General features: G+C 47.4%; 1 protein-coding gene and 1 long non-coding RNA gene across 5 annotated transcripts in view; one reads left to right on the top strand and one right to left on the bottom strand.

Moving 5' to 3' along the window:
• cubn (cubilin (intrinsic factor-cobalamin receptor)) overlaps positions 1–22,796 on the bottom strand; it is a 149,550-nt gene that overhangs the window by 91,398 nt on the left and 35,356 nt on the right. The window contains 10 exon segments of the mRNA XM_030087572.1: positions 3,143–3,318; positions 3,529–3,685; positions 10,031–10,221; positions 10,770–10,932; positions 13,811–13,992; positions 15,470–15,704; positions 16,177–16,295; positions 16,613–16,805; positions 19,597–19,721; positions 19,977–20,072. Of these exon segments, the coding sequence (XP_029943432.1) occupies positions 3,143–3,318; positions 3,529–3,685; positions 10,031–10,221; positions 10,770–10,932; positions 13,811–13,992; positions 15,470–15,704; positions 16,177–16,295; positions 16,613–16,805; positions 19,597–19,721; positions 19,977–20,072 (1,637 nt within the window).
• On the top strand, positions 3,900–6,334 carry LOC115385513 (uncharacterized). 4 transcript variants are annotated; one of them, XR_003931142.1, is made up of 6 exons: positions 3,900–4,013; positions 4,090–4,159; positions 4,235–4,358; positions 4,747–4,929; positions 5,035–5,180; positions 5,822–6,334. It is a non-coding gene; the product is annotated as an uncharacterized LOC115385513 (long non-coding RNA). The 4 variants fall into 4 exon arrangements; XR_003931141.1 differs by having other exon boundaries at positions 3,913–4,013; positions 5,035–6,334; XR_003931140.1 differs by lacking the exons at positions 5,035–5,180; positions 5,822–6,334 and having other exon boundaries at positions 3,923–4,013; positions 4,747–5,028.

Here is a 22,796-nt window from a genome sequence, read left to right as displayed (position 1 = left end):
TTCCCTGCCCTCTTCCTCCAGCTCTTCCTGGAGGATCCCGAGGTGTTAATAAGCCTGCCGAGAGACATAATCCCTTCATCGTGTCCCAGGTCTTCCCTGGGTCTTTCCTTTGAAAAAGGGGAACCACTAGGTCTGTCACGTCACGATAAAATTTGCCAGACGATAAATCTACAAATTATTAGGAGCTGTTAGTTTCATATGATCCAGCAGAACACTTTGCTCTCAGCATGCTGTGAACGGCAGGCAGAGCTTTCAGCAGTCAGGCTGGAACCGGGCCCTCATGTGGAACCAGCTCTCATTTCAGTGAGGGAGGCTGACTCAGTCTCTACTTTAAGACTCTCTATTCAGTAAAACTTCCAGTTAGAGTTGCTTAAAAGGCTTTTGAGAATGTCATTGCTTCCCAAATCATTTTTTTAGGAACTGTTTTTCACAGTTTTTAATTTGGTGATAGAGCTTTTCACAGCACAGAGACAAACAATCTGCTACTGAGCTGCTAAACAGAACCTGCTCAGTTGCACCAGGAGACTGTTCATCTTCAACTGCTCAGTTGACCTGTGGAGTGCCGCAGGGCTCAGTTCTTGGGGCACTTCTTTTCTCAATTTACTTCCTGTCCTTGGTCCAGGTCACAACAACTCATGGTGTTAATTATCACCTCTGTGATGATGACTCTTAATTATATAAGCCCTGGAAACCCACAGGTCCAAGGAGTTTCAGTCCTCTTAAATCTGGTCTTATCTCAGTCAAGTCCCAAAGTGGCTCCTCCTCTTTGGCTCCTCAACCCACATCTCTGCTCTGACCATCTCTCTGGGACTTCCACCAACAACCTCAAGCAGTCCAATCCGTGTATCATTCGTTCAATTGATATTCAATTAAGAATCAAAAAACAAAATATTGAAAAATGAGTCGTTTTTCCTTTTTTTGTTTTTAAATGAAAACAAATAAATGAAAATTGGTTTGTTTTTCAGTATCCCGTTTGTTAAGACAGATCAAATAAAGGAAAGTTGAAATACGGCCGCAGAGCAGACTTTAATGTGATTTTTCAATTTCTTCGATCTCCGTGACCCGGAAGTTCTATCGTCTGTGTTTTGGTTTTTGCCGGCGGGAAACGTGGGCGGGTCACATCAACCTGTAGTCCAGCACACAATACAGAATGATCAGGCCGAACTTTGCCCCGATCTTCTCCTCTCGACCGAAGCCGACAAGGTCCAACTGTCGGGAGCATGATAACACTAATGAGTTCGGGTCCGATCCTCCTCAGAGAGATGTTTTTCGATCGGAGCCTCTCGGGAGGCGTAGGAAGGGGAGATCGTAGATAATGAACATGTTTATTATTTCTGATCGAAAATCCTGTGGTGCGTGGAGCTCTGAGAGGCGCTGATCAGCTCCAAGCTGACCTGTCCACACCCTCGGAATAAAGCTCCCTGATTGGCTGGTGCTGCTGCTTAAAAAAAATCCCCTCCCAGCTGTCAGAGATGGAGACATATGTGAAATATATTCACTATATGACAGTGAAAGAGAAAAGTCAGAACTCCTAAACTCAGCAGTGCAGCAGTGTGTCTTTGGCAAATATGTGCTGTTAACGTTACTTTCACGTTGAAAATACGGTGCCATAACGGGGAAATAAGCGCCAAAAGTTTTTTTTTCCTATCGACATGAGCGCGAGCTGTGTGTGTATGTGTGCGTGCGTGCGTGTGCGCGCGCGCATGCTATCGCCGGGAACGCACTGGACGCGGAAGCGTAGTGGAGGCGCCGCGCGCGCGCGAACGTCTCGGCGCCAGAGCTCGGCTGTTCGCACTGGAGGCGTGTCTGCTGCCTGCTCTCGCCGGTCACATCGGCTGCTCTCCGCCGGTCACATCGGCTGCTCTCGCCGGTCACATCGGCTGCTCTCGGTTTTCACGTCTGTTCCCTCTGTCTCTCTGCCAGGATGGATGTGTGTTCTGGTGACCTGTCGAGAGACTTTCTCCTCCTGTCCTCTTTTTTTTCTGCATCACGCAAATCTCTGTTGCTGTGAGTGTGTGTGTGTGTGTGTGTGTGTGTGTGTGTGTGTGTGTGTGTGTGTGTGTGTGTGTTTGATTGGGTGCGTACGTGCGTATGTCTGTTTGTGTGTGTCCATCTCTCTTGTGATTAGACCCAGTGACAGACGGACGAGCAACACCGTAAACTAATCGTCATTTTATTTATTTTATTTTGAAAATTGACCGGATTCTCTTGCCTTTTCTGTTTCCGACTTCCTGTCTGGTCCGAGCTGCTTGATCCAGCTTGACAGTTGCCGCTCTTGCCGCTCGCGTGAAAAACAGAAGGAAGCTGAGCAGGCACTGCAGAGCGCGAGCCGCGGCGCCCCCCTGCGTGTTGTGTGCGGCCAGTCAGACAGGTTAACATGGAGGGGATCGCTTCCGCCCAGTGCGTTCGGGCCGTAAGCTAGCTAAGTGGTACTCTAAAAATTTGACCAAAGTTGGCAGGTCTGAAGCACCCACAAAAAACTTAGAGGCAGATGTCTGGAAATACTTTGGATTTCATTTTGACCCCACAGGTAATGCGTGTATGAAATTAAAGGGGCGTGGCTTGGTAGGTCACTAAAGCAGAGGGAGGGCAGAACCTTGAGACGTTGGATTAAAAAAACCTCTCTTTCAAAACTCCGGACATGAGCTTTAACTGAAAAAAAAAAAAAAAAAAAAAAAAATTGTCAAAGAATCGAATCGAAAATTGTGAATCGAATCGAATTTGGCCCTTGTGAATCGAATTGAATCGTTTTTGGAAATTCAAATCGATACCCAGCCCTAGTGGACCGCCAGTTGTAAAGCTGGACAGAGCAGATCGCACCACACAGGAAGTCGGGAACGGAAAATACGAGAGAATCCGGTCAATTTCCCAATTAAAATGAAGTAAAATAACATAAATTATGTTGGTTTTCGGTTTTCCTTTTCAGATAAACACACAGACACACACACACACACACACACACACACACACACACACAGGGAGAGAGGGCGAGATAGAGAGGCCCCGCACGCTGCGGCGCTCCGCTCCGATCACACCCCCGATCACAATGTTGTGTGATTAAATATGTCGTTCTTATGACTGATTTGAGCTGGGCGGAGGTCTGCCTCTCTGAGGGCCAGTTTCCAGTTGAACATAAGTTTACCTCAACAAAGTTGAACTGGCATTCACTTCCTTCAGTGTCGAATGAGAGGAAGTCAAGTGTGACCAGGTATCCCTCCGGCTGGTTGATGATCCACTCACACACTTTGTTTTGAGGATAAGCGTTGGGATGATAGGGAGAGCGTACCTTCCCTGAGCCAGATAAAACTCCCCCACAAGCTGGACAGAACATAAGGTGGATGAGCGGCTGAACGATCAGCTACAACAGCATAGAATGAAACGACAGCACCATGTTCCATGAGGATGTTCAGATAACTCTAAATCCTCGTATATCTGCAGGGTTTGTGCAACTGGTACATTCTTTGAAAAATAACAAAACATTATTGACTAAACAGAGTGTGGACAAAGAGTGAACAGGTGAAATCTCACCGACGGTGTAAAGAGCTCTGAAGCCAGCGTGACTGACTGAGCTGTCAGACCTGAACCCAATCCACAGCGAGTTAGAGGAGGAGTGAACCGGAGCCGGGACGAGGCTTCCACAGTACCTTCCTATCAGAGGGTCTGTCTCCGCATTCCCATCACGAACCTGCAAACAGGGGAGCGAAGATGGAACTTTGAAATGGTTTACATTTCACCAAACTATGCCAACAGCAAAAAAGAAAGCTGCAGAATTATATAGATTGCTTCTGTAGCAGGAGGAGGCCCTCTCCTGGCTTGTAATAATTAACCAATCCCGCCAGGGGGAGCTGTGTATAAAAGAGGGCCATTCTCACTGGTGCAGCCTCTGCCGCTGAGTCTGGAGTAGACCCCGCCCCTGGGCTTTCTCACTTCCTGGTGCGAGCTGTGCTTACCTGTTGGGCTGCGTTTGGGGATCAATTCCCCCTTCAGCTGGGTGTCAACTTGCTGCTAGATGAGTGAGTACAGCTCTCCCTCTGGAGACACAGCCCTACTGTCATGATCAGCTGGCAGTAATCAGCTGTTTGTGTTTAGGTGGCTGTAGGGAGGTCGCAGACTCCCCACCTCTTCTACTGGGCGTGTCAGTTAAATGTTTGTTTGCCAGGTACGCAGTCTAGACACCCTCATATTCTTAGCTGGTTCATGCAGGTGTATGACTGCCCTTTTTATTGCTTATTAGGAGCGGCTAATCTGCCGTGGAGCCCGCCAGCTGTTTTGTCCTTCCGTGTGGCTTCGAAGTCCAGTGTTGGCACCCATAAATACGCCTGGTCTGCCTCTGCTCCTTGGAAGTCCGCCGTCTGCAGGTTGCTGCACCCCTGTCGACCTGCTGGCTTCCTGACCGAGCTGATTACACGCTTGTGGGACGCCAGGAATACACAGAAGCGATCCGCTTACTTTATCATCTTTTCTTTTGATTAAGTGTATTTGGGTTAGGTGTTGGTATATTTTGTTGTTCTTTTGGTTATTGTTTCCTTATTTAATTGTGTGTTCATTCTTTGTTATTTTCCATTTACCTTTGTTTTTGTTTGGGGTGTGGCAGTTACTGGTTTGCATTTATTTATTTTACTTGTGAGTTGTGGCTGCCCTCCCACTTGTGTTTAGTTCATTCAGTTAATTCTTTTTTTGTTTGAAGGCATGAATGCGAGGGAAAAACCCTTTTTAACTCCCCTTGTCTTTTTCCCTCCCTTTCAGAAGCTGAGCACGACGGTGGCGGCATCGGTGTCCCTGGGTGGTGGGTCTCCCTCCCGTGTGATGTGCTGCGCACCCCTTTTTGTTTGAGTGTGTTCACCTTTATTTTCAGTGAGTGAGAGTGTCCACGTGTGTCTGGGGTGATCCTTCCGAGGCCTTCATTCCCTTACTACCCGTGTCCCACCGGTAAGCCTCAGCTCCTGTTCGGGCTCCCCCTCTTCCCCGTCTTTTAAAGAGAGTGAATGTGTTTTTGAAATTTGATATTTAATAAAGATATTTTCTGTTGGCCAGAACCCACGTCTCCTGCTTCTTAAGCCACGAACCTGAGTGTCCTCACCAATCATTACTTTTTAGTTATTTCCTTGGGTGCAAGTCCCAAGGTGGCGTTGTCTGGCTTCCGTTAATCTGACTCATCTCGCCACACTTCAACTGAACAGGTATTTTTATTTAAACTCTCTTTTTAAACACTTTGTCCTGGTGACTCAGAGTGAAACAAACAGCATCGCTGACCTTGCAGTTCTCATGGAAGTAGGACTGAGAGAAGTCAAGGACAGATTCAGATAGTCTCGGAAACAAGTTTTGATTGCTATAAAAAAACTTTTACAAACTTACAATAATTTCAACAAAAACAACACAAAACTCAATAGTTTTACACTATTTACTTCACACTTTCAAACATAACACATCAAACCAACACTGAGGGTTTTAAAGGAGAGGGTCGCTGGTTCTGTAGAAAAACCTCAGCCTGGACGGCCAGCAGATGGCTGCCCGACACAAGTAAGAACAACCCATGTCAGACTCCCTCTGCCACGCCCCTCCCTCTGGCTCCAGCTAGTGGCAGGCCCTTGCTTTGGTTTTCTCCTGCTTTCCTTTTCTTTAGGTGGGCGTGGTCTTATGGTGGGTGAGGTGTGGACTGCTGCAGGGAAGCAGCTGATCACCTGAGCGCATTCACCTGCAGGGGGCGTGGTCTGCACCAGACGATGGTCTCCCTATAAAGCTGGCACAGTGCAGCGTTGGACTGTCGATCTACCAACAGTCAGTGACCCTGTGTTGCTCTGCTGCACTCTGCTCTAACCAGATTGACCTCTGCAGCCTTCAGGAACCCCCCTGCTGCACCCCGTCCTGGACTGCGCCCCTGAGCCTCGTCTGCTTCACTCTGTGCTGGAAAAGTGTCTCGGACCTCACCCCTCTGGGCAGCTGCACCAGCATTTCCAACCAATCTCTCCACTGGCTGAGCATCCACCACCCCACTTCCTTAATGCTCTCTTCTCAGGAAGCTCTGACCCTTGCTGGGTTGTAGTGAAAGCTCTTGAGTTCAGTTATTGGTGCCTTGGTTCCCTTTGGATTCCTGTTTCTGTTCCTGGGAAGCTCCTCAGTGTATTTTTGGCGTCACTGGATTGGTCTGGTTTTGTTTTCTTTTTATAAATAAGAAAGTTTAGAAATGACTGATCTGTGTGTGTCTGTGCCCGAGTCTGAACTGTGACACACTCGGTGTGTGTTAATTGAATGATATCAGTTCTGATGTTTGCCATCAGTTTTTTAAGCCAGGCCAGTCAAGCTGATTTTAGGTTATGAAGATTAAGCATGTTTGAAATGGTTCATTAAAGCTGTCCGGAGTTTTGTAAGAATGACAGTTTTTTTTTTTTTTTAATCCAACGTGTCGAGGTTCCCCTCCCTCTGCTTTAGTGAGCAACCAAGCCACGCCCCTTTAATTGTGCACGCTCATTACCCGTGGAGTGAAAATGAGAGCCTCTGAGTCCTGCAGCATCCTCCATGTTGAGCTGTTTCCGGTGGATGTTCAGCAGACAGTGGATATATCTGCTGCAGAGCTAACTCTCCTCTGCTGGGCGAGCGACCGTGCTCTCTGGCTGCTCCACACGCTGACTGACAGCAGGACAAGGCGGAAGCTCGAAATCTATTGGCTGAAACTGACCGGCGCTTTTTCGGATAACATGGGGGTCTATGAGACGAAGGCGGGGCTCATAAAGTTTTATATTGCTTTATGCCAGTGGTTCTCAAACTGTGGGGCGCGCCCTCCTGGGGGGGCGCAGTGCGATGCCTGGGGAGGCGCGTGTGACCGTGGGGAACATGCTTTTTTCCTGCCAGACTAAAAGTGTAAATGCACATCCTCTCCAGTAGCTGGCAGTGGCGCTCTCACTGTCAGAGTCTCTACGGTGTAGGTTTTTATTTCAACGAGCTGCGATGTGAAGCCAGTAAACTACGGAAGAGCATTAGGGCCACCCGCGAGAGAAAAAAAATTAGAAGGGGGAAAAAAAAAAAATCTCATCATGAACTTCGAGAAAAAAAGTCGAAATGTGGAGAATAAAGTTGAAATAGGATGTCGAGAATAAAGTCGATCTGTGAAGTCCTGCACCTGCTGCCAACAGCGGCAGAGTTCTCCTGCCAGCTGACGTTTCAAACTCCGAGGCCACGCCCCCTCACTGCAGGCTCATTCTCCAGCTACATCACCCCAATGGCGTTTTTGTGGAAGAATTGAAGGATTTATTATTGAAGCTTGCATTTGATTAGCAGATGAAGAACAGTGGAGTCCATCTCCTGTGTTCATTTCACAAATTCACCGTCCTCATTCAGGTACTGGTGATCAATTCATCTGTCTGTGCATAAAATAAATAGAAATAAGCTCATTTTTGTTCTTCAAAAGCTGTAAAAGTTTATTTTTTTTATGGCTAGAAGCAAGGCAGGGTTCTCGATGGTAAACAGATCAGAGGTGCAGATTTGACAGCAAGAGCTTCATCTGTTTTTCTGTTGTTCTTTTATTATTAAATATTTCACTTTTCCTCTATTAAGCCAGTGATATTTGTCCCCAAATGTTTTTAAGTTTTTTTTTCCAGTCTATAAATAACATGTATTTTATTCTTACATTAATATAAAAATAATTTCTAATGTATTTCAGTTTCTACAAGACTTTTTGCTTCTGCTTTGACCATCAAGTCTTCAGGAATTAAGATGCCTTGTGTTTTATTGATCCGTCTGTAGCTCCAGTAGCAGCTGAAGGAGAAGCTCTTTAACAGGCGAGGCACTGATAATTATTTTTAACATGATCTGTACATGGAAATGCACCACTACCAGATCCATCCACCAGCTCCACCTGCTCTGCCGGTCTGGTTCCAGGAGGAACCAGCACCTCCAGGACCAGAGAGAGACCGTCGGACCCGATCATCTCAGGCAGCCCGGCACAAGAAATGACTTTCTGTAGATTTCCAGACTCCTCCAGGACTGGAGCCTGGCAGGAGGGAGTTATAGGGGCTGTATTAATTCACTTTAAAATAAAGAATTCAATAAAAATATTTTAAATACAGCAATCGATGTGAATTTCTGCCATGTCTTTTAAAGAACTTTTAATTAGAAATATATCTTTTTTTTAAATTCTGGTTCATTATTTTTTGGAGAGATGTGAGGACTAAGTTGCATTTTTTTTTTTTTTTTTTTCCGGGGATATGAAGTGTTTGTGGTATCTTGGTAATATATGATGAAGCTGTTATGTTTGAAAACACCGTTATCAGAGTCATGAAATCCATCCTTTGAAAATGTGTTCACTTCAGTCACTAAATAAAATCAGTTTAAAACACGATCTGAGCCCAGAATCATTTTCAATGTTGGGTTGAACAACAACATTAATGATACTTGAATTTGAAACATAAAGTTGGTACAAACTCTGCTACCGCACGCAGCTCTGCTGTCGTCTCCTCACTGGATTTATCAAAGAGAATTGGGACATCGACTTTATTCTCAACCTCCTATTTTGACTTTATTCTCGACATTTCGACTTTATTCTCAACATTATATGACAACTTTATTCTCGATATTTCGACTTTTTTCTAGAAGTTCATGATGACATTTTTTTTCCCCTTCTAAAAAAGTTTCTCACGGGTGGCCCTAATGCTCTTCCGTAGTAAACAAACCCTGAGACAACATGAAGACGTTTTTAACAGGGATGAAAAGAAAGGCGGAGAGAGACGAAGACAGTGAGTCAAGACAGAATTCTGAGTGTAGAGAGGCAGGACCCACTCTCAGGGCAGAGGGCTGTGGTTCTGCTTCCTTTAGCAGCATCTGACCTCTGTGAAGCCAAACCTCCTCTGAGAAGCTGTGCTCTGCAGAACCTGCTCATGGAGCCATTAGTCCTGGCTTCCTCATTTTGATAAAAAAAGGGAAAAAATCAGCACAAATTGTTTTATTGGTTTTTGTTTTGTAGGTTAAAGTGTTTTATATATTGTGCTCCTGAGTTCATGTTGCTGAAGTGAATTTGAATTTGTTATTTGGTTAATTTTATTTTCCAGCAGTAAATGGTGCAATAAGTCATGTTCACAGTTTAAACAAGGATATCATTATTTTTTGAATTTCAGGCAAATTGATGCTCTTAAAATCTTTCTCTTAGAACAATTTTATAGACATATGCTATTATTTATAGTTGCGGCGAAGAGGGGGGGCACGCAAATTGTTTTCTTCTTGCTAGGGGGGCATAACAGGAAAACATTGAGAACCACTGCTTTATGCTAATATTATATTGTAGTATGGAACCAGACTGACACATTTAAGCTCTGTTAAATGATACATACATTGGAAACGAACGGAAACACAGGACACAAGCTTTTGGGACAACTGGAAGAAGCAGTTGGATTTGATGTGTAGCATTGGGTAAGTGTAAGAACAGTTGATGTATTGAGACAACCTGACCCGGTGTGTGGAAGTGGTTTACTTAACTCCGCACTCCTGCCATGTGGAAGCGGCTCGTTTTGCTTCACTTCTCTCCTCTCTTTCATGCAATGTTTTATAGCTCTCTTGTAATCTACGTACTGTTTGTACATGAAACGTATGTTGACACAAGAAATGTACCTTTCTGTCCCATTTCTTTCTTTCTGTCCCCTCACCCCAACCGGAAGAGCAGAAAGCCACTTCCTGCTGAGCCTGGTTCTGCAGGGTTCTTCCTTGTTAAAAGGATTTTTCCTTTCCAGTCGCTGATGCTTGCTCATGTTGATCTGCTGGGTTTTCTCTGTAAAGTGTCTAGAAATGACTCTAAATGGCATTTTATAAACAAAGCTGAATTAAAATAGATCAGACTTAACTGGAGAACAGTGATTTTTAAAATTGTTTGCATTTTCCCTTCCCTGGGAACATAATGCGTTTTAAGTAGACTATTCATAACAAGGGTAGAATGAAAATCCATGAGTCAAATCCAAGCTGCACTTCTGTCTGCCTTTCCATTTCTTGTGTTCCAGGTTAAAAACCTGCTATTTTATGAGTAGATTAAACATATCGTCGGTCTCACCTCCACATAGTCCAAACTGCAGCTCGCGTGACTCTGCAGATTCATGTCTGTGAAGTTGAGCGCCACCTTCTCGCCCTCCGGTAACCTGATCACATAGATGCACTGGCGGTTGTGGGCGTAGTTGTTGGGCCAGTTGGGTGAAATGAGGACGCCTTCGCTGTCGGTGAACGTACCACCACAGCCGGAGTCACCTGGCAGACAAAACAAAGTCCTTCATTGACATTTTCCAGTGTGTATCAGCTCGTATTGAGCTTTGCCCAACCTGAGCATGCAGCGGACCCTTCAGAGGAGCCAGGTCTACCAATATGAGGATTGTTTATTGATCGTTGTAACTGCACGAAGCAGAAGATTTACAACTTCTTAGGAAACTGCCACTCTTTTTTGTTTTAATAAAAGACAACAGGGTGTCCACCAGACCTTTTCAGTCTGGGCGCCCCGCCCGCGCAAAATTCTGCAGCGCCTGGACAACGGAGAGGAAGAAAAAAAATTGCGCCGCACTTGCGGCTGATTAGAAGCTGCGCTCAATCGATTGAGCTGGACGCGCTACGAGTGAGCACCGCACAGGTCCTGATCTGAACCTTATAGACCACTTCTGGAGTATTAATCTGTATCTTGAGTTAAAAGTAGAACTAACTGGTGACTATCTTGAGTTTTAAACCTTTACTTTAAAAAAGATTAGATAAAGAGATAGTCTTACATATTCTATTTAAAAGCCTCACTTGAATGAGGACTGTCTTACTTGGAGATGTTGCGTATGTAATGTGAAATCCTTGATTAGAGACGCTGTGGTCGGAGTGGAAGTGGAGCCAAGCAGCTGGGCCTGTGGTCTGCAGAGGAGGAGGAGATGCAGTGCTGCAGTATCGTCCCACAACTGGATCTGCAGGCAGAAGACCGTCCCGGATCTACAGCAAGACAGCCACACAAGACAGACGTTCACTGAGGAGTCTGCTCAATTCTGCAAACAACAGTCACAAAACGCACAAACTGCTGTCAGCTTGACTGAAAGACAGTCAATGTAGAACTGTTTGATGTTTTTTCATTCTAACTGGCTACCATCTGTAATTATCAAAATCACCCAATCAATAAATGATCACACAGATTATTATTATTATTATTATTATTCTTTACCTTTATACAGGTGAGTCTCAGTGAGACCCTGTTAGGGTGGGATGCAGCAAACACTAAGTTGCAGAAAACTAGAGAGACCTGCACTTTCTGAAAGACCTGGATCTATAGAAAAACCCTGGATCAACTGGTCATGCTGGACCAGAACCTCAAAAACCTGGATCCATAGAGAAGCCCTGGATCAGCTGGCAGCTCTGCAGCTGCTCAGTGAGCTGGGTCTGTCCCTCAGGCCTCAGCAGACCATCCCTCCACTGGTGGACAACTGCAGATGGTGTCCATCTGGACTTGAGGCTCCAGGTCACAGGACCAGTATGAATATGTATTTGGGTTGTTTTTTTACCCTCCACTGTTGGTGGATTTTGTTTTAATAAACTGTTTGAGATGACAGTATCATCACTGATGCTTCTACACAAATGTTCTACTGTTAGGGAATAAAGTCAATGTGGTATCAACATTTCACGTTTTCCAGAAACTTCGCCAGAAATCCCAAACTATCTGAGGCTGCTTTCACACCTACTAGTCTGCTAGAGTGGTTCGGTTCGGACATAAACGTCGCAGCTGTCAACTAGTTCGGTTCATTCACACCACTTGTTTGTGCAGATGAACTATCCACTATGACCCTCCTGCCCCTTGGAGGCGCTGTTCACACAATAGTGTGTTTTGGGTGACGGAAGTGAACCCTGATTGGCCAGCATGTGTGACGTGATGCGCCGCGCGGCTTGCTACGGAAGCCTCCGCCGACCAAAAAGCCTTCTCCACAACAGAGCGGACAGGACCGAGGCCGGTCAGCGTTCACACCAGCAGCGGACCGCACCGGGACCGCACCGAGACCGCACCGGGACCGCACCGAGACCGCACCGGGACCGCACCGAGACCGCCTCCTGGAGGAGGTCTCGGTACGGTTCTTTGTCCCGGACCAAAACTAACTGGTCTGCTTTCACACCAGCGCGTACGAACCGAACCTGCAGGAGTTGGGGACTCTAGTCCGCTTCCAGTGGACCAAATGCTGCAGGTGTGAAAGCAGCCTGAGCGTAGTGCAAATGGAATGATCAGGATATGTGTGCAGGCACACAAAGCTCTGGGGCTGTTGCTGCACAGCAAGTATGTCTAACATGGTGTTATTGACCATGTCTTTTAAAACATGGACCATGCTGGTAGAGAAAGTCAATGAAGACTTGACTTTCCCGACTGTTGTATTTCTATAAGCGTGACCATCACAGGGACATCGGATCTCTGTTCCTAACAGAACAGGTTGAGCTGCTGATGACCGTCTCTCTTCAGTTTACCCCGTAGCTTCAACATGCCAGGCTCTCTACATCCACCTGGGAGGCTTCAGGGTCTTGCTCAAGGTCATTTCAATAAATGGACAGGAGGAGGTTAACCCTGCACCCGGCGACCACCCGAACACCGCAGGACTCTCACATTTTGATGGATCCAATCAATAAACAAAGTGAATATTGTATTTGTGTGGCAGAGGTGAAGTGGTTTGTACTGACTGAGTCACATAAATACATTAAACTATGAAATTCCAAAGATTTCACAAACTTTCTCTTGCCTATGTGTCTGCCAGTGTGTGTCTCTTGCCTGTGTGTATTGCTGTGTGTCTGCCAGTGTGTGTCTCTTGCCTGTGTGTATTGCTGTGTGTCTGCCAGTGTGTGTCTCTTGCCTGTGTGTATTGCTGTGTCTGCCAGTGTGTCTTCCAGTGTGTGTATTGCTTAAGCTAGGTTTACACTTGAACGATTCTGTGGCACGCATTGGCACGAATCGAGTCACAAATGGTCGCAAACCACTCGAGTGGCGTGAAGTGTGCGTTAACCCGTCGTGACTGTGTGCCATGTCGGGACGAGAATTTTGAAATGTTCAAAATTTTGGGCACGACAAAATATCGCGACCGGGCTGTGAACTATGCGCCAACTGTCCGTGAACTCCTCATGAACTCGTCGGGACGTTGCGGGAGGGTGCTGCCAGTCGTGGCATGGCAGTAGTGCTGTGACGTTCAATGAACGAGCAGTTCGGCAGAACGACGAGAGCCGGATCACAGCTGTCTGAGAGCCGTTCCTTTGTGCAAATTGTCCACGCTTCCTCCACGTGTCTCCTGAGTGTCTCCTGAGTCCAGCCGTCACCACTACCTTTATGTGAACAACCGAGTTTCAGGTTTCCGCTGCTCACTGGAGTCACCTGAACGCAGCAGCTAACTAGCGGAGGAGTGTCTTGAAACCGGAGCAGAGACGGTGTTTTGGAGTAGATTTCAACATCTGCGGCTCCCTTCAAAGAGCAGAAATCCCAGCTCTACACGCCACGGCCCGGGGTGGAAGCCCCGTTTTTATATGGCGCGCCGAATTGCGCAACCATGTCGTGCCACTGCAGGAAGCACGTAAACTATGCGCAAACTGTGCGTGAATGCGTCGTGCCAGTGCGTGACCCTGATGGGCGCGCATTCGTGAACTATTCTTGAACTGGTCGTGAACTATGCGTGAACTAGTCATGAACTGTGCGGGAGCCTGCCACTTCGTGACTCCAGATTGGCACGCCTTGCCACGACAACACCGTGGCAAAAAGTCGTGCATAAACCTAGCTTAAGCAGGCCCAGCATGTTACAGATGATGTGAGCACACACAAAGGGAGAGCTGTTCAATGAAAGATGTCTCTGCAAACCTCCAGGAAGTCATGAGTGCAGTTCGGGTGATCTTCCAAACTCAGAGTCCCGAATGAGAAGGTGATGAGTAACCCCGGCTCCACGCTCACTGTCCAGTAGCAGTCTCGGTCCGGAGGGTAGTTCCCAGGGTAGCCGGGTGATTTAATGTTGCCGTAGGTGGCATTTAGTTCACCTCCACAAACTAAGATGAGAGAAAAGAAATGATGGAGAAGTTCATGAGGGTCACCAGCCACCGAAACTCCGACCATGTCAGCAGAGGATTCTCCGGTTTGTCCTTCCTCACCCAGGAAAAACAGTTCTTCCCAACAATCACTTACAATACAAACACCCATACCTGAACATTCCCACAGACGGCGTGTTTCAGGTCCCTCATCATTCTGACTCTTCCGGCACACGAAAACTGTGCTGGAAGAGTCTGATCCGAGGCCTGATCTGTTCAGTCTCGCTGCAGTCCATTACATCTTTCTGCCTTTCCATTCCTCAAGTTTTCCACACTGTGAATCATTTCGGTCCATCTCTCGTTCTTGATTAAAGATATTTCAGGAATTTCAAGGATTTGAGTTTTCAATTCAAACAACTGACACATTTCTCAAATATCAGATCAAGAAAAATTCCAACTGCAACAATTTTAGCAATTTCAGCATTTGAGTGAACAATCAAGAAAATAATGTGCATGTTAGTCACATCAGGAAAAAAATCAGAAAATTCATTCACCAGATTTCTGGAGTGTGGCGCTAATGCCAACAGAGGGTGATGGCCCCAAACTTTTACATCTGTAGTTTGAAAACCAGTGTGTGTGGTGTGTGTTGTCCTTCCTTCTGACTGTCAGAGATCTCAGTGACTCTTCACTTAAGTCTGAATCTTTGTTTCTGACAGGTCTTTTTCCAGGGAGAGCAAGAGAGTATGAGATTCCAGGACAACGTGGCCAGAGAGTTCAAGACAAACTGGCCAGAGGTCAGCAGAACTTGGGAGAACGTGGCCAGAGATTTCAGGAGAACATGGAGAGGAGTTGGGGAACACGGCTGGAGAGGTCAGGAGATCCTGAAGGTGATGCTCCCCTGGAAAGTCTGGCCTTCAGGCAAAATCGTAGACGTGTTGATGTACTTGTGGTGTGTGTGTGTGTGTGTGTGTGTGTGTGTGTGTGTGTGTGTGTGTGTGTGTGTGTGTGTGTGTGTGGCAGTTTGAATCCTGTGTGCTCACGACCCTCATGTCTTTTCTGTACATAAGCCTTTCTCTCCTCTTGTTTGCTGCCAGATCATCTCTGGCTGTCTCGTACAGACTCCTGCTGACGCTCAGGGTTCTCCACTTACCCTGCTCTCCTGGATGCCTCATCTTGGATTTATTGTGAGAAAAAAGCTCTTTCAACTCTGCCTGGGTCTGCTTTGGGTCTGCCACATTCCTGACAACGCTGAGCTACAAATTTAGAAATGATAAAATCTAAAAGTAACAAACTCAGCCGTGAGCAAAGGACGCTGAGTTCTGCATGGAAGAGGTCGTCAGTATTCACTTATATACCTGAACGAATTCTACACAATGTGTTACAAAACATGGCTTTGTTTTTGAAATGATCAAAGTAGTGTAGAAGAATCCACTTGCTGTTAAAATTTGAAATAATCAGTTATGTTGTTAATGGCAGCAGCTGAAAATGAGAAACCTACCTGGGTCAACAGACTCCCAGCTGACTGTAAAGCCTCCAGCACTCAAAACGTGATCAGAGCGGAACCAGAAGTACAGTGAATTGTGGGAACTGTGAAGCTCATCTGGCTTATCGTCTCCACAGTATTTTCCAATCATGAGAGCAGACGGACTGTCTCCATCGTGGATCTGAAGGAAGTCATAGTCACAGTTGGCACTGTGCTCCAGATCGAAAGAAGGAATGGTGATACGGATGATCTGAAAAAACAAACACACACACAGGCCCAAAGAAAGCATGAATCACTGAAATCAGAAGGAATCCAAACTGACATCCACACTGCTCCAAAAAACTAGAGGGAACACAGAAGTAACCACAAACTGTTGCTTCTTACATCAAATACTGAGACTGAAATCCAACTAATTCATGAAAAGATGAATGGATGACATGCCACATGCCTTCTTTCAATTCCTTCTATAAAAATATCAGTTCAGTTCAAATCACATCGAGTGGCGCTAACAAGACATTGACTAAAAGTGTTTTCCATCAGATCCCTGTGATCCTGAGCTGGCTCAAAGGTGGAGGATGACGGTGGCTGCTCCGTTCAGTCTTTCTGTGGTAGAGTCTGGACCCTGACCCTGATCCCTGCAGGACCAGCTGCTCCATCCGGCAGCCTCAGCCTGGAAGTGACTTCCTGTACCAGTCTGAAGCTCGTCTCGGGATGTGACTGACCTTGTTGGCCTGGACCCGGATCACCCAGGCACAGCTGATCTGGTGATCGTACTCATCATGACCGGGACTGTTGGGATAACTGAAGGAACCGGCAGGTCCAGTGAGCTCACCTCCACACACTGCAACACACACATTCACACTATCAGCTGGTGACACTGATCACACACACGAGTTAGTCAAATTTAAACTGTTAGCATTATTCTACAGTGATGTTTGTGACTGAGAGCAGTTTCACAAGGAAGACATTTAGACACTGAAATGGTTTAGATGTTTCTTTCAACATAAATAAATGTACTTCTGAAGTAAAAGAAAAAGTTTTACAATTTTACAATAGATGTGACCAATGTGAGGAACTATACAGCAACACTGATGAGTCTGTTCTCTGCAGACTCCTCCCTCGGGCCTGCTCCTTCAGCCCAGGCTCTCCTGGCTTTACCTTGCTGGGGGTTCTGGCAGAGTGGGCCCGTCCACTGGGCAGTGCATGTGCACGTGAATCCATTAATGGCGTCTGTACAGTTGCCTCCATGTTGACACGGGCTGCTCAGACATTCGTCGATGTTCTGGTCGCAGGTCGGTCCTTCCCAGCCGGGGTGACAGTTGCACATATATCCAGGATCTGCAGTGATGGCCTGTGGAAGAAGCACCACCATCACCGCACTTCATTCATTCCAAGAATGAACATTTTATTTGCAAAACGCGATTGTAGTCATTTCAGATAAAATACATCTTTGTTGGAGCCTTAAAGCCTGTGTGTCGTGGCCGCCTCCTCGGCCAGGACAGACAACAAGATGGCTTCCTCTGCTCTGTCTCCCTCCCCCTCTGTGTTCAGGTGGGTACAGAGGTGTTTGCGGTGCTGGAGTGGCGTTAATCCGCTTCTTGGTGTCACCTGAAAGGAGAGTCATCTGATTCGCTCCAGCTGTTCAGCACTCCATACAACCTCTCTGGTGACCACTGTGATGCCGGACCGTTGTTCTCTCAGTCAGTTTTAGTTTGATAACTTCATGTTGAGCTCCATCCCTGAACTCACCCTGAACACACCCTGAACACACCCTGAACACACCCTGAACACACCCTGAACTCACCCTGAACACACCCTGAACACACCCTCAACACACCCTGAACACACCCTGAACACACCCCGCTTCTCATCCGGCTTCTCTTCGTCTGCCACCGGCTCACCTGGCTGCTTCAGACACTCTGAGCCTCCAGAGAATCCCCTGCTCCATCCCCCACCAGCCGCCCTGCTCCACCCTGCTCCATCCCTCCACCAGCCGCCCTGCTCCACCCTGCTCCATCCCTCCACCTGCCCCCCGCCGTCTGGCGCTACAATGGGATTCAGTAGTTCGGACTAGGTACTCGGACTCGGATCCCGACTCGGCTCCCAGGACTGAACTCTGCACTGGGATTTCAGTTCAGCCTCAGACTGCTTTCTGGTGTGAGCCTCTGTCGCCCTTTAGCAGTGCGGTCCGGCCACGATGAGCAGCAGATCGCATTCCCAGCCGTTAGCTTCCTCACTCCAACAGGCTATAGCTAGCCAGGACGTGACACTGGGCCAGTAGGACTGGTTGCTCCAGAGCCTGGTGGAGAGCAATCAAGCCCTGCTCAATCAGGTCTCCCAGCCAACCAGCCAGCTTTCCAACCGAGCCTCCCAGCTGGTACGAGTTCCACCAGCTCCTGATCCCACTCCCCCGGCGGTTAATGCAAAATCCCTGCAGCTGCTTCAGGCCCAGAACCTTCAGTCCCTGTCCCTGAGAGGTATGTGGGTGATCTGGGTTCCTGTCAGTCCTTTTTAACTTGGAATCTTTAGTTTTTGAACTTCAGACTCTCATATTCATCTGACTGGGCCCGTCCTGACAGTCCAGCTGGGAATGGGGAGCAGCTGTGTGGGAGGACCAGCCCCGGTGTGTTAGTCTTACCAAGTCTTTCCTGAGGAGATGAGGGAGCATTCTGATCACCCTAAAGGGAAGGGATGCTGGGAACAGGCTCACCATTACCACCCAGGGTCCCCGCAGTGTGGCAGAGTTTGCTGTTGAGCTCCATATGTTAGCTGCATGGAGGGGCTGGAACGGCAAGGCACTCCACAGAGTTTATTGTGGACTTCAGAAACCTGTAAACAATGGGTTGGCAACCCGGGACCGTAGTCCTGACCTGGACCACCTCTGCTCTCTGGCAATCCGAGTGGATGGCCGACTCCATGAGCGACGGCAGGAACGCTCACTCCATTTGTCACTTCCCTCCCTCGTTCCGCCTGGACTGTGTGGTTTTACCCTGTGCTTTGGTTCTGCTGTTTCCTCTAATGGTGCGTTCACACCGGACGCGAGCAGCGCGGCGCGATCCGCCCCTGGTCGGCCGTGTGTGCATTGTGTGACCCAACAGCGGCTGCCGCTGAATTTGCGTCTCTGTCACCGGCGGTCTGCTTAATTGCTTGATAAAGCCCGACAACGGCGTGGTGGCGAGTCCAGGCGACGTGTCTGGATTCAGAATATTTTGCAGAGGCGTTCAGAGTACGGCGAGTTTCACCATTTACTCCAGGAGCTGCCCCAGGATGAAGGACGCTTTCAGCGGGACTTCCGTCTCTCCTGGTCCAGTTTGACGAGCTGCTGTCCCGCATCGGCGCTCTATTTCCCCGGGGACCCGGCCTCTCAGTAAACTCACTGTTTAACTAACCGCTCGCCGCTTCCTGGCCTGCAGTATGTAAATCGGCCGCCCTCGCCGCGCTATTCACGTCCGGCGTGAACGCACCATTAGGGCCTGTTTAGTAAGTGATGGATATGTTTTCCTCCTTTATTTTCAGTCTCATTTGCTTTCTGCTCTTGAGCCTCTGATCCACCCACTGTCACAGCTTCTTCTCATCTGATTGGCCCTAAATTAAATCTAGTATTTACAATTCAGGTAGTTTTCTCCTGTAACATTATTGTGATTATAAAAGACTAAATTTAAATTGATGCACTGATCCGAGCAGCAGTTCTCTCCCTCTCTTTAGTAGCTGCCGTGTGTTACACTACCTTCTAAAAACATATTCAAACTTGTCGTATGAGCGCATCAAAAAGGGCTCCAGTTATGCTGTCTTTTTAAAGGTTTGGTGCACTCGCTGAACTGTAGGTGAAACTACTCCAATTTGAACAAACTCAAATCCACTGCTCTGGACTGGAAACTCAGATTCCCGTCTCAGAGGTAATAAAGAAGGAATTCAGGGTGAGACAGTTTGTTGTGAACCGGGCCTGAGGACTGAGCCTGGGAGGGTTTCTAGGACTAACAGAGGGCTTCAGTAGCTGATGTTGAGCATTTGTTGCAAGCAGTGGCTTAGTGACCACTTTCTGAAACATGAAAAGTGTCCACACACCAGGCCTGTGGGACATCTCCCTCTCATGCTCATCAACGTCACAACGTCTCTTTTTATTCTACCCTGAACACACTCACCACACACTGGCCATGAACACAGGGGTTGCTGGTCTCACAGACGTCACTGGTCTGGGTGCAGCCACTCGGTCCATAACCATTACCAATGTAGCCTGGTGGGCAGGCACACACAGGGAGGCTGGAGCCTGCAGAATGAGTTCAGCATGACAGACATTAGGTCTTATAGAGTATTATTTGTCAAAAAAAAAAAAGCCTTTTCTCATATCGTCAATAATTGCAACAACATATTCTCTTAGAACTGAAAAACGTTTGAAAGTTTACGGATTGGGGACCATTGTCTTCATTATATTATCCATAAGTCATATTATACAAATTACAATGCACGGCAAAACACGGAGAGATTCCCAAACAAAATGAGATCCTGCTGACGTGTGCTGTACCTGGGCTGGAAGTGCAGGTCGCTGCTGGATAACAGCCTCCATTGTTGCTGTCGCAGATGTCAGCCTGAGTGCAGGTTTTCCCGTCTCCTTCATAGCCTGCACAGAAGTCAAGCAGAGCAGAACCACACACCTTTTACTGGAACTCACACAGCAACACTATAGTGGGAGTAATTATTTCTGTGTGAGCAGATGAACAGCAATGATTAGGGATGTCCCGATCAGGTTTTTTTGCCACAGAGTTCGAGTCCGAGTCCTATCATTTTGAGTATCTGCCGATTCCGAGTCCCGATCCGATTCTTTTCTAATACAGTAAAATATGTACATTATCTATAAAAAAAAACCCTAAAAAACTTATGAAAAGTTCTCCTTTATTAGTTTTTTTAAAGGTGCTGTAGGCAGGATTCCGCATCTCCGCCATCTTGCTTAGGGTTACCTCAGCAAGATGGCGGTTTGACCCATCTAAGATGGCGATTTGAAACCCAGCACAGCCAATCCTGCCTTGTTTTCTCTGACATCACGCCCTTACGCAAGTTAAGCCCCTCCCACGAGAACGTGCGACAAACGCCCCTCGACCAATCACGGTTAGAGCCTCAGGGGCTCTTCTGATTGGTCATAGATACCTGGAGCTGTGGAGATTCCTTTTCAGCTCAGAACAGAGACAGATGGAAACTCTGCGCCCTCGCGGTAGAGCAGTTATGCTACACTCCTAAAGGATTATCAATGGATACTCTAACATTTAATCCAAAGAAAACACAGAAAAATTAGCACTGACGAGCAAAATCCTGCCTACAGCAGCTTTAACATCAATTCACAACAACACTTAGAACAGTGCATTTCTGTGACTAAAAATAACAATCAGAAAATAAATTGATTTTTTTCTGTAATTACATCTTTCTGTAGCACGGAAAACCTAAATACATCTCATTTAAAGGTGCTGTAGGCAGGATTTTGCTAGTCAATGCTAATTTTTCTGTGTTTTCTTTGGATTAAATGTTAGAGTATCCATTGATAATCCTTTAGGAGTGTAGCATATCTGCACCACCGCGAGGGCGCAGCGTTTCCATCTGTCTCTGTTCTGAGCTGAAAAGGAATCTCACAGACATTGGATTGGGACATCCTCAGCAATGATAGAGGAATCGGGTGCTTGCAACAATTTTATCGCTCTTTTCCCACAAACTGATCACTTCCTAAAATTCACTCCACTCTCATTTGTATACACGGAGAACATTTTGACGGACTGATCCCCTGTCATGAAGGAGAGAGGAGCAGCTGACAGATTCATGTCCGATTCTCCTCTCTGCACACAGCAGCAACAAGCAACATTCATTTTGAGCGTTTCCTGTTTTTAGTGGATCATTGGTGTAAAGGCGTCTGAGAACCAGTCCAGGCAGAATCAGATCAGTCTGCGGAAGAAGGCAGAAGGAGGCGGACGACAGTAAACCTGTCCAGAAAAAGGAAGAACACTTTTCCACCTCTTCTTGAGCACTGTCAATAACATTCACCCTCCAAAGGAGGCGGCTGCCATGCGAGGAGCTCAGTCCCTGCACTGGGAGCTGCTTCGGTTCAGTGTGTTGCTCATGGACACTTCGGCAGACAGGAAATTGAGCCTGCAATCTTTCAATGGAGAGGCGAGTGCTCTGCCAAACGAGCCACAGGCGCTCAGAGGTATGACAGGAAAATGAAGAAATGAAGCTGTTAAAGGTTAAAATACACACAGTTTCAGTTAGAGCAGACTTCTAGAATGAGACACCCTGCTCAGCAGAGACTGGCTGAATGTAGGGACCAGGAAACCAGGCTCTGCTGGTTTCTCCTGGTCTTTGATGAACCTGTGAAGAGAATCACACGCAGACGAGCACCTGGAGTGAAGAGGAACCCACAGTTCACCCTGCTGATTGACCCGGGTGAGAAGAGGAGGAGACCAAGATGAAAGATCAATGGAGACAGTGGCATCATGAAGGAGGGACCCTGAGAGAAGCTGGACCTGGGACCGAGGAGGACTGAGAGCAGACTGGAGTGAGGAAGAAGAGACTGGAGACATGATGGACTGAAGGAGCAGCGCTCAGTCTCAGCTGAGGAGGGGACAACTGACTGGGCTGGAGACAGAATGATAGAGGAGCTGGACAGGAGACAGACTGAGGACGATGGAGGAGCTGGACAGGAGACAGACTGAGGACGATGGAGGAGCTGGACAGGAGACAGACTGAGGACGATGGAGGAGCTGGACAGGAGACAGACTGAGGACGATGGAGGAGCTGGACACGAGACAGACTGAGGACGATGGAGGAGCTGGACAGGAGACAGACTGAGGACAATGGGAGAGCTGGACAGGAGACAGACTGAGGACGATGGAGGAGCTGGACAGGAGACAGACTGAGGACAATGGGAGAGCTGGACAGGAGACAGACTGAGGACGATGGAGGAGCTGGACAGGAGACAGACTGAGGACGATGGAGGAGCTGGACAGGAGACAGACTGAGGACGATGGAGGAGCTGGACAGGAGACAGACTGAGGACGATGGGAGAGCTGGACAGGAGACAGACTGAGGACGATGGGAGAGCTGGACACGAGACAGACTGAGGACGATGGAGGAGCTGGACAGGAGACAGACTGAGGACGATGGAGGAGCTGGACAGGAGACAGACTGAGGACGATGGAGGAGCTGGACAGGAGACAGACTGAGGACGATGGAGGAGCTGGACAGGAGACAGACTGAGGACGATGGAGGAGCTGGACAGGAGACAGACTGAGGACTCTGGTGAAACCATTTCATCTGTTATTGTTTCATGCTGAATAAATGTGATGATGAACGTTGCTCTGCT

The sequence above is a fragment of the Salarias fasciatus genome, unplaced genomic scaffold (assembly GCF_902148845.1).
Source record: "Salarias fasciatus unplaced genomic scaffold, fSalaFa1.1, whole genome shotgun sequence".
Lineage (NCBI taxonomy): Eukaryota > Metazoa > Chordata > Actinopteri > Blenniiformes > Blenniidae > Salarias > Salarias fasciatus.
Note: the sequence above shows the minus strand (reverse complement) of the source record. Positions and strands in the feature narration are given on the sequence as shown.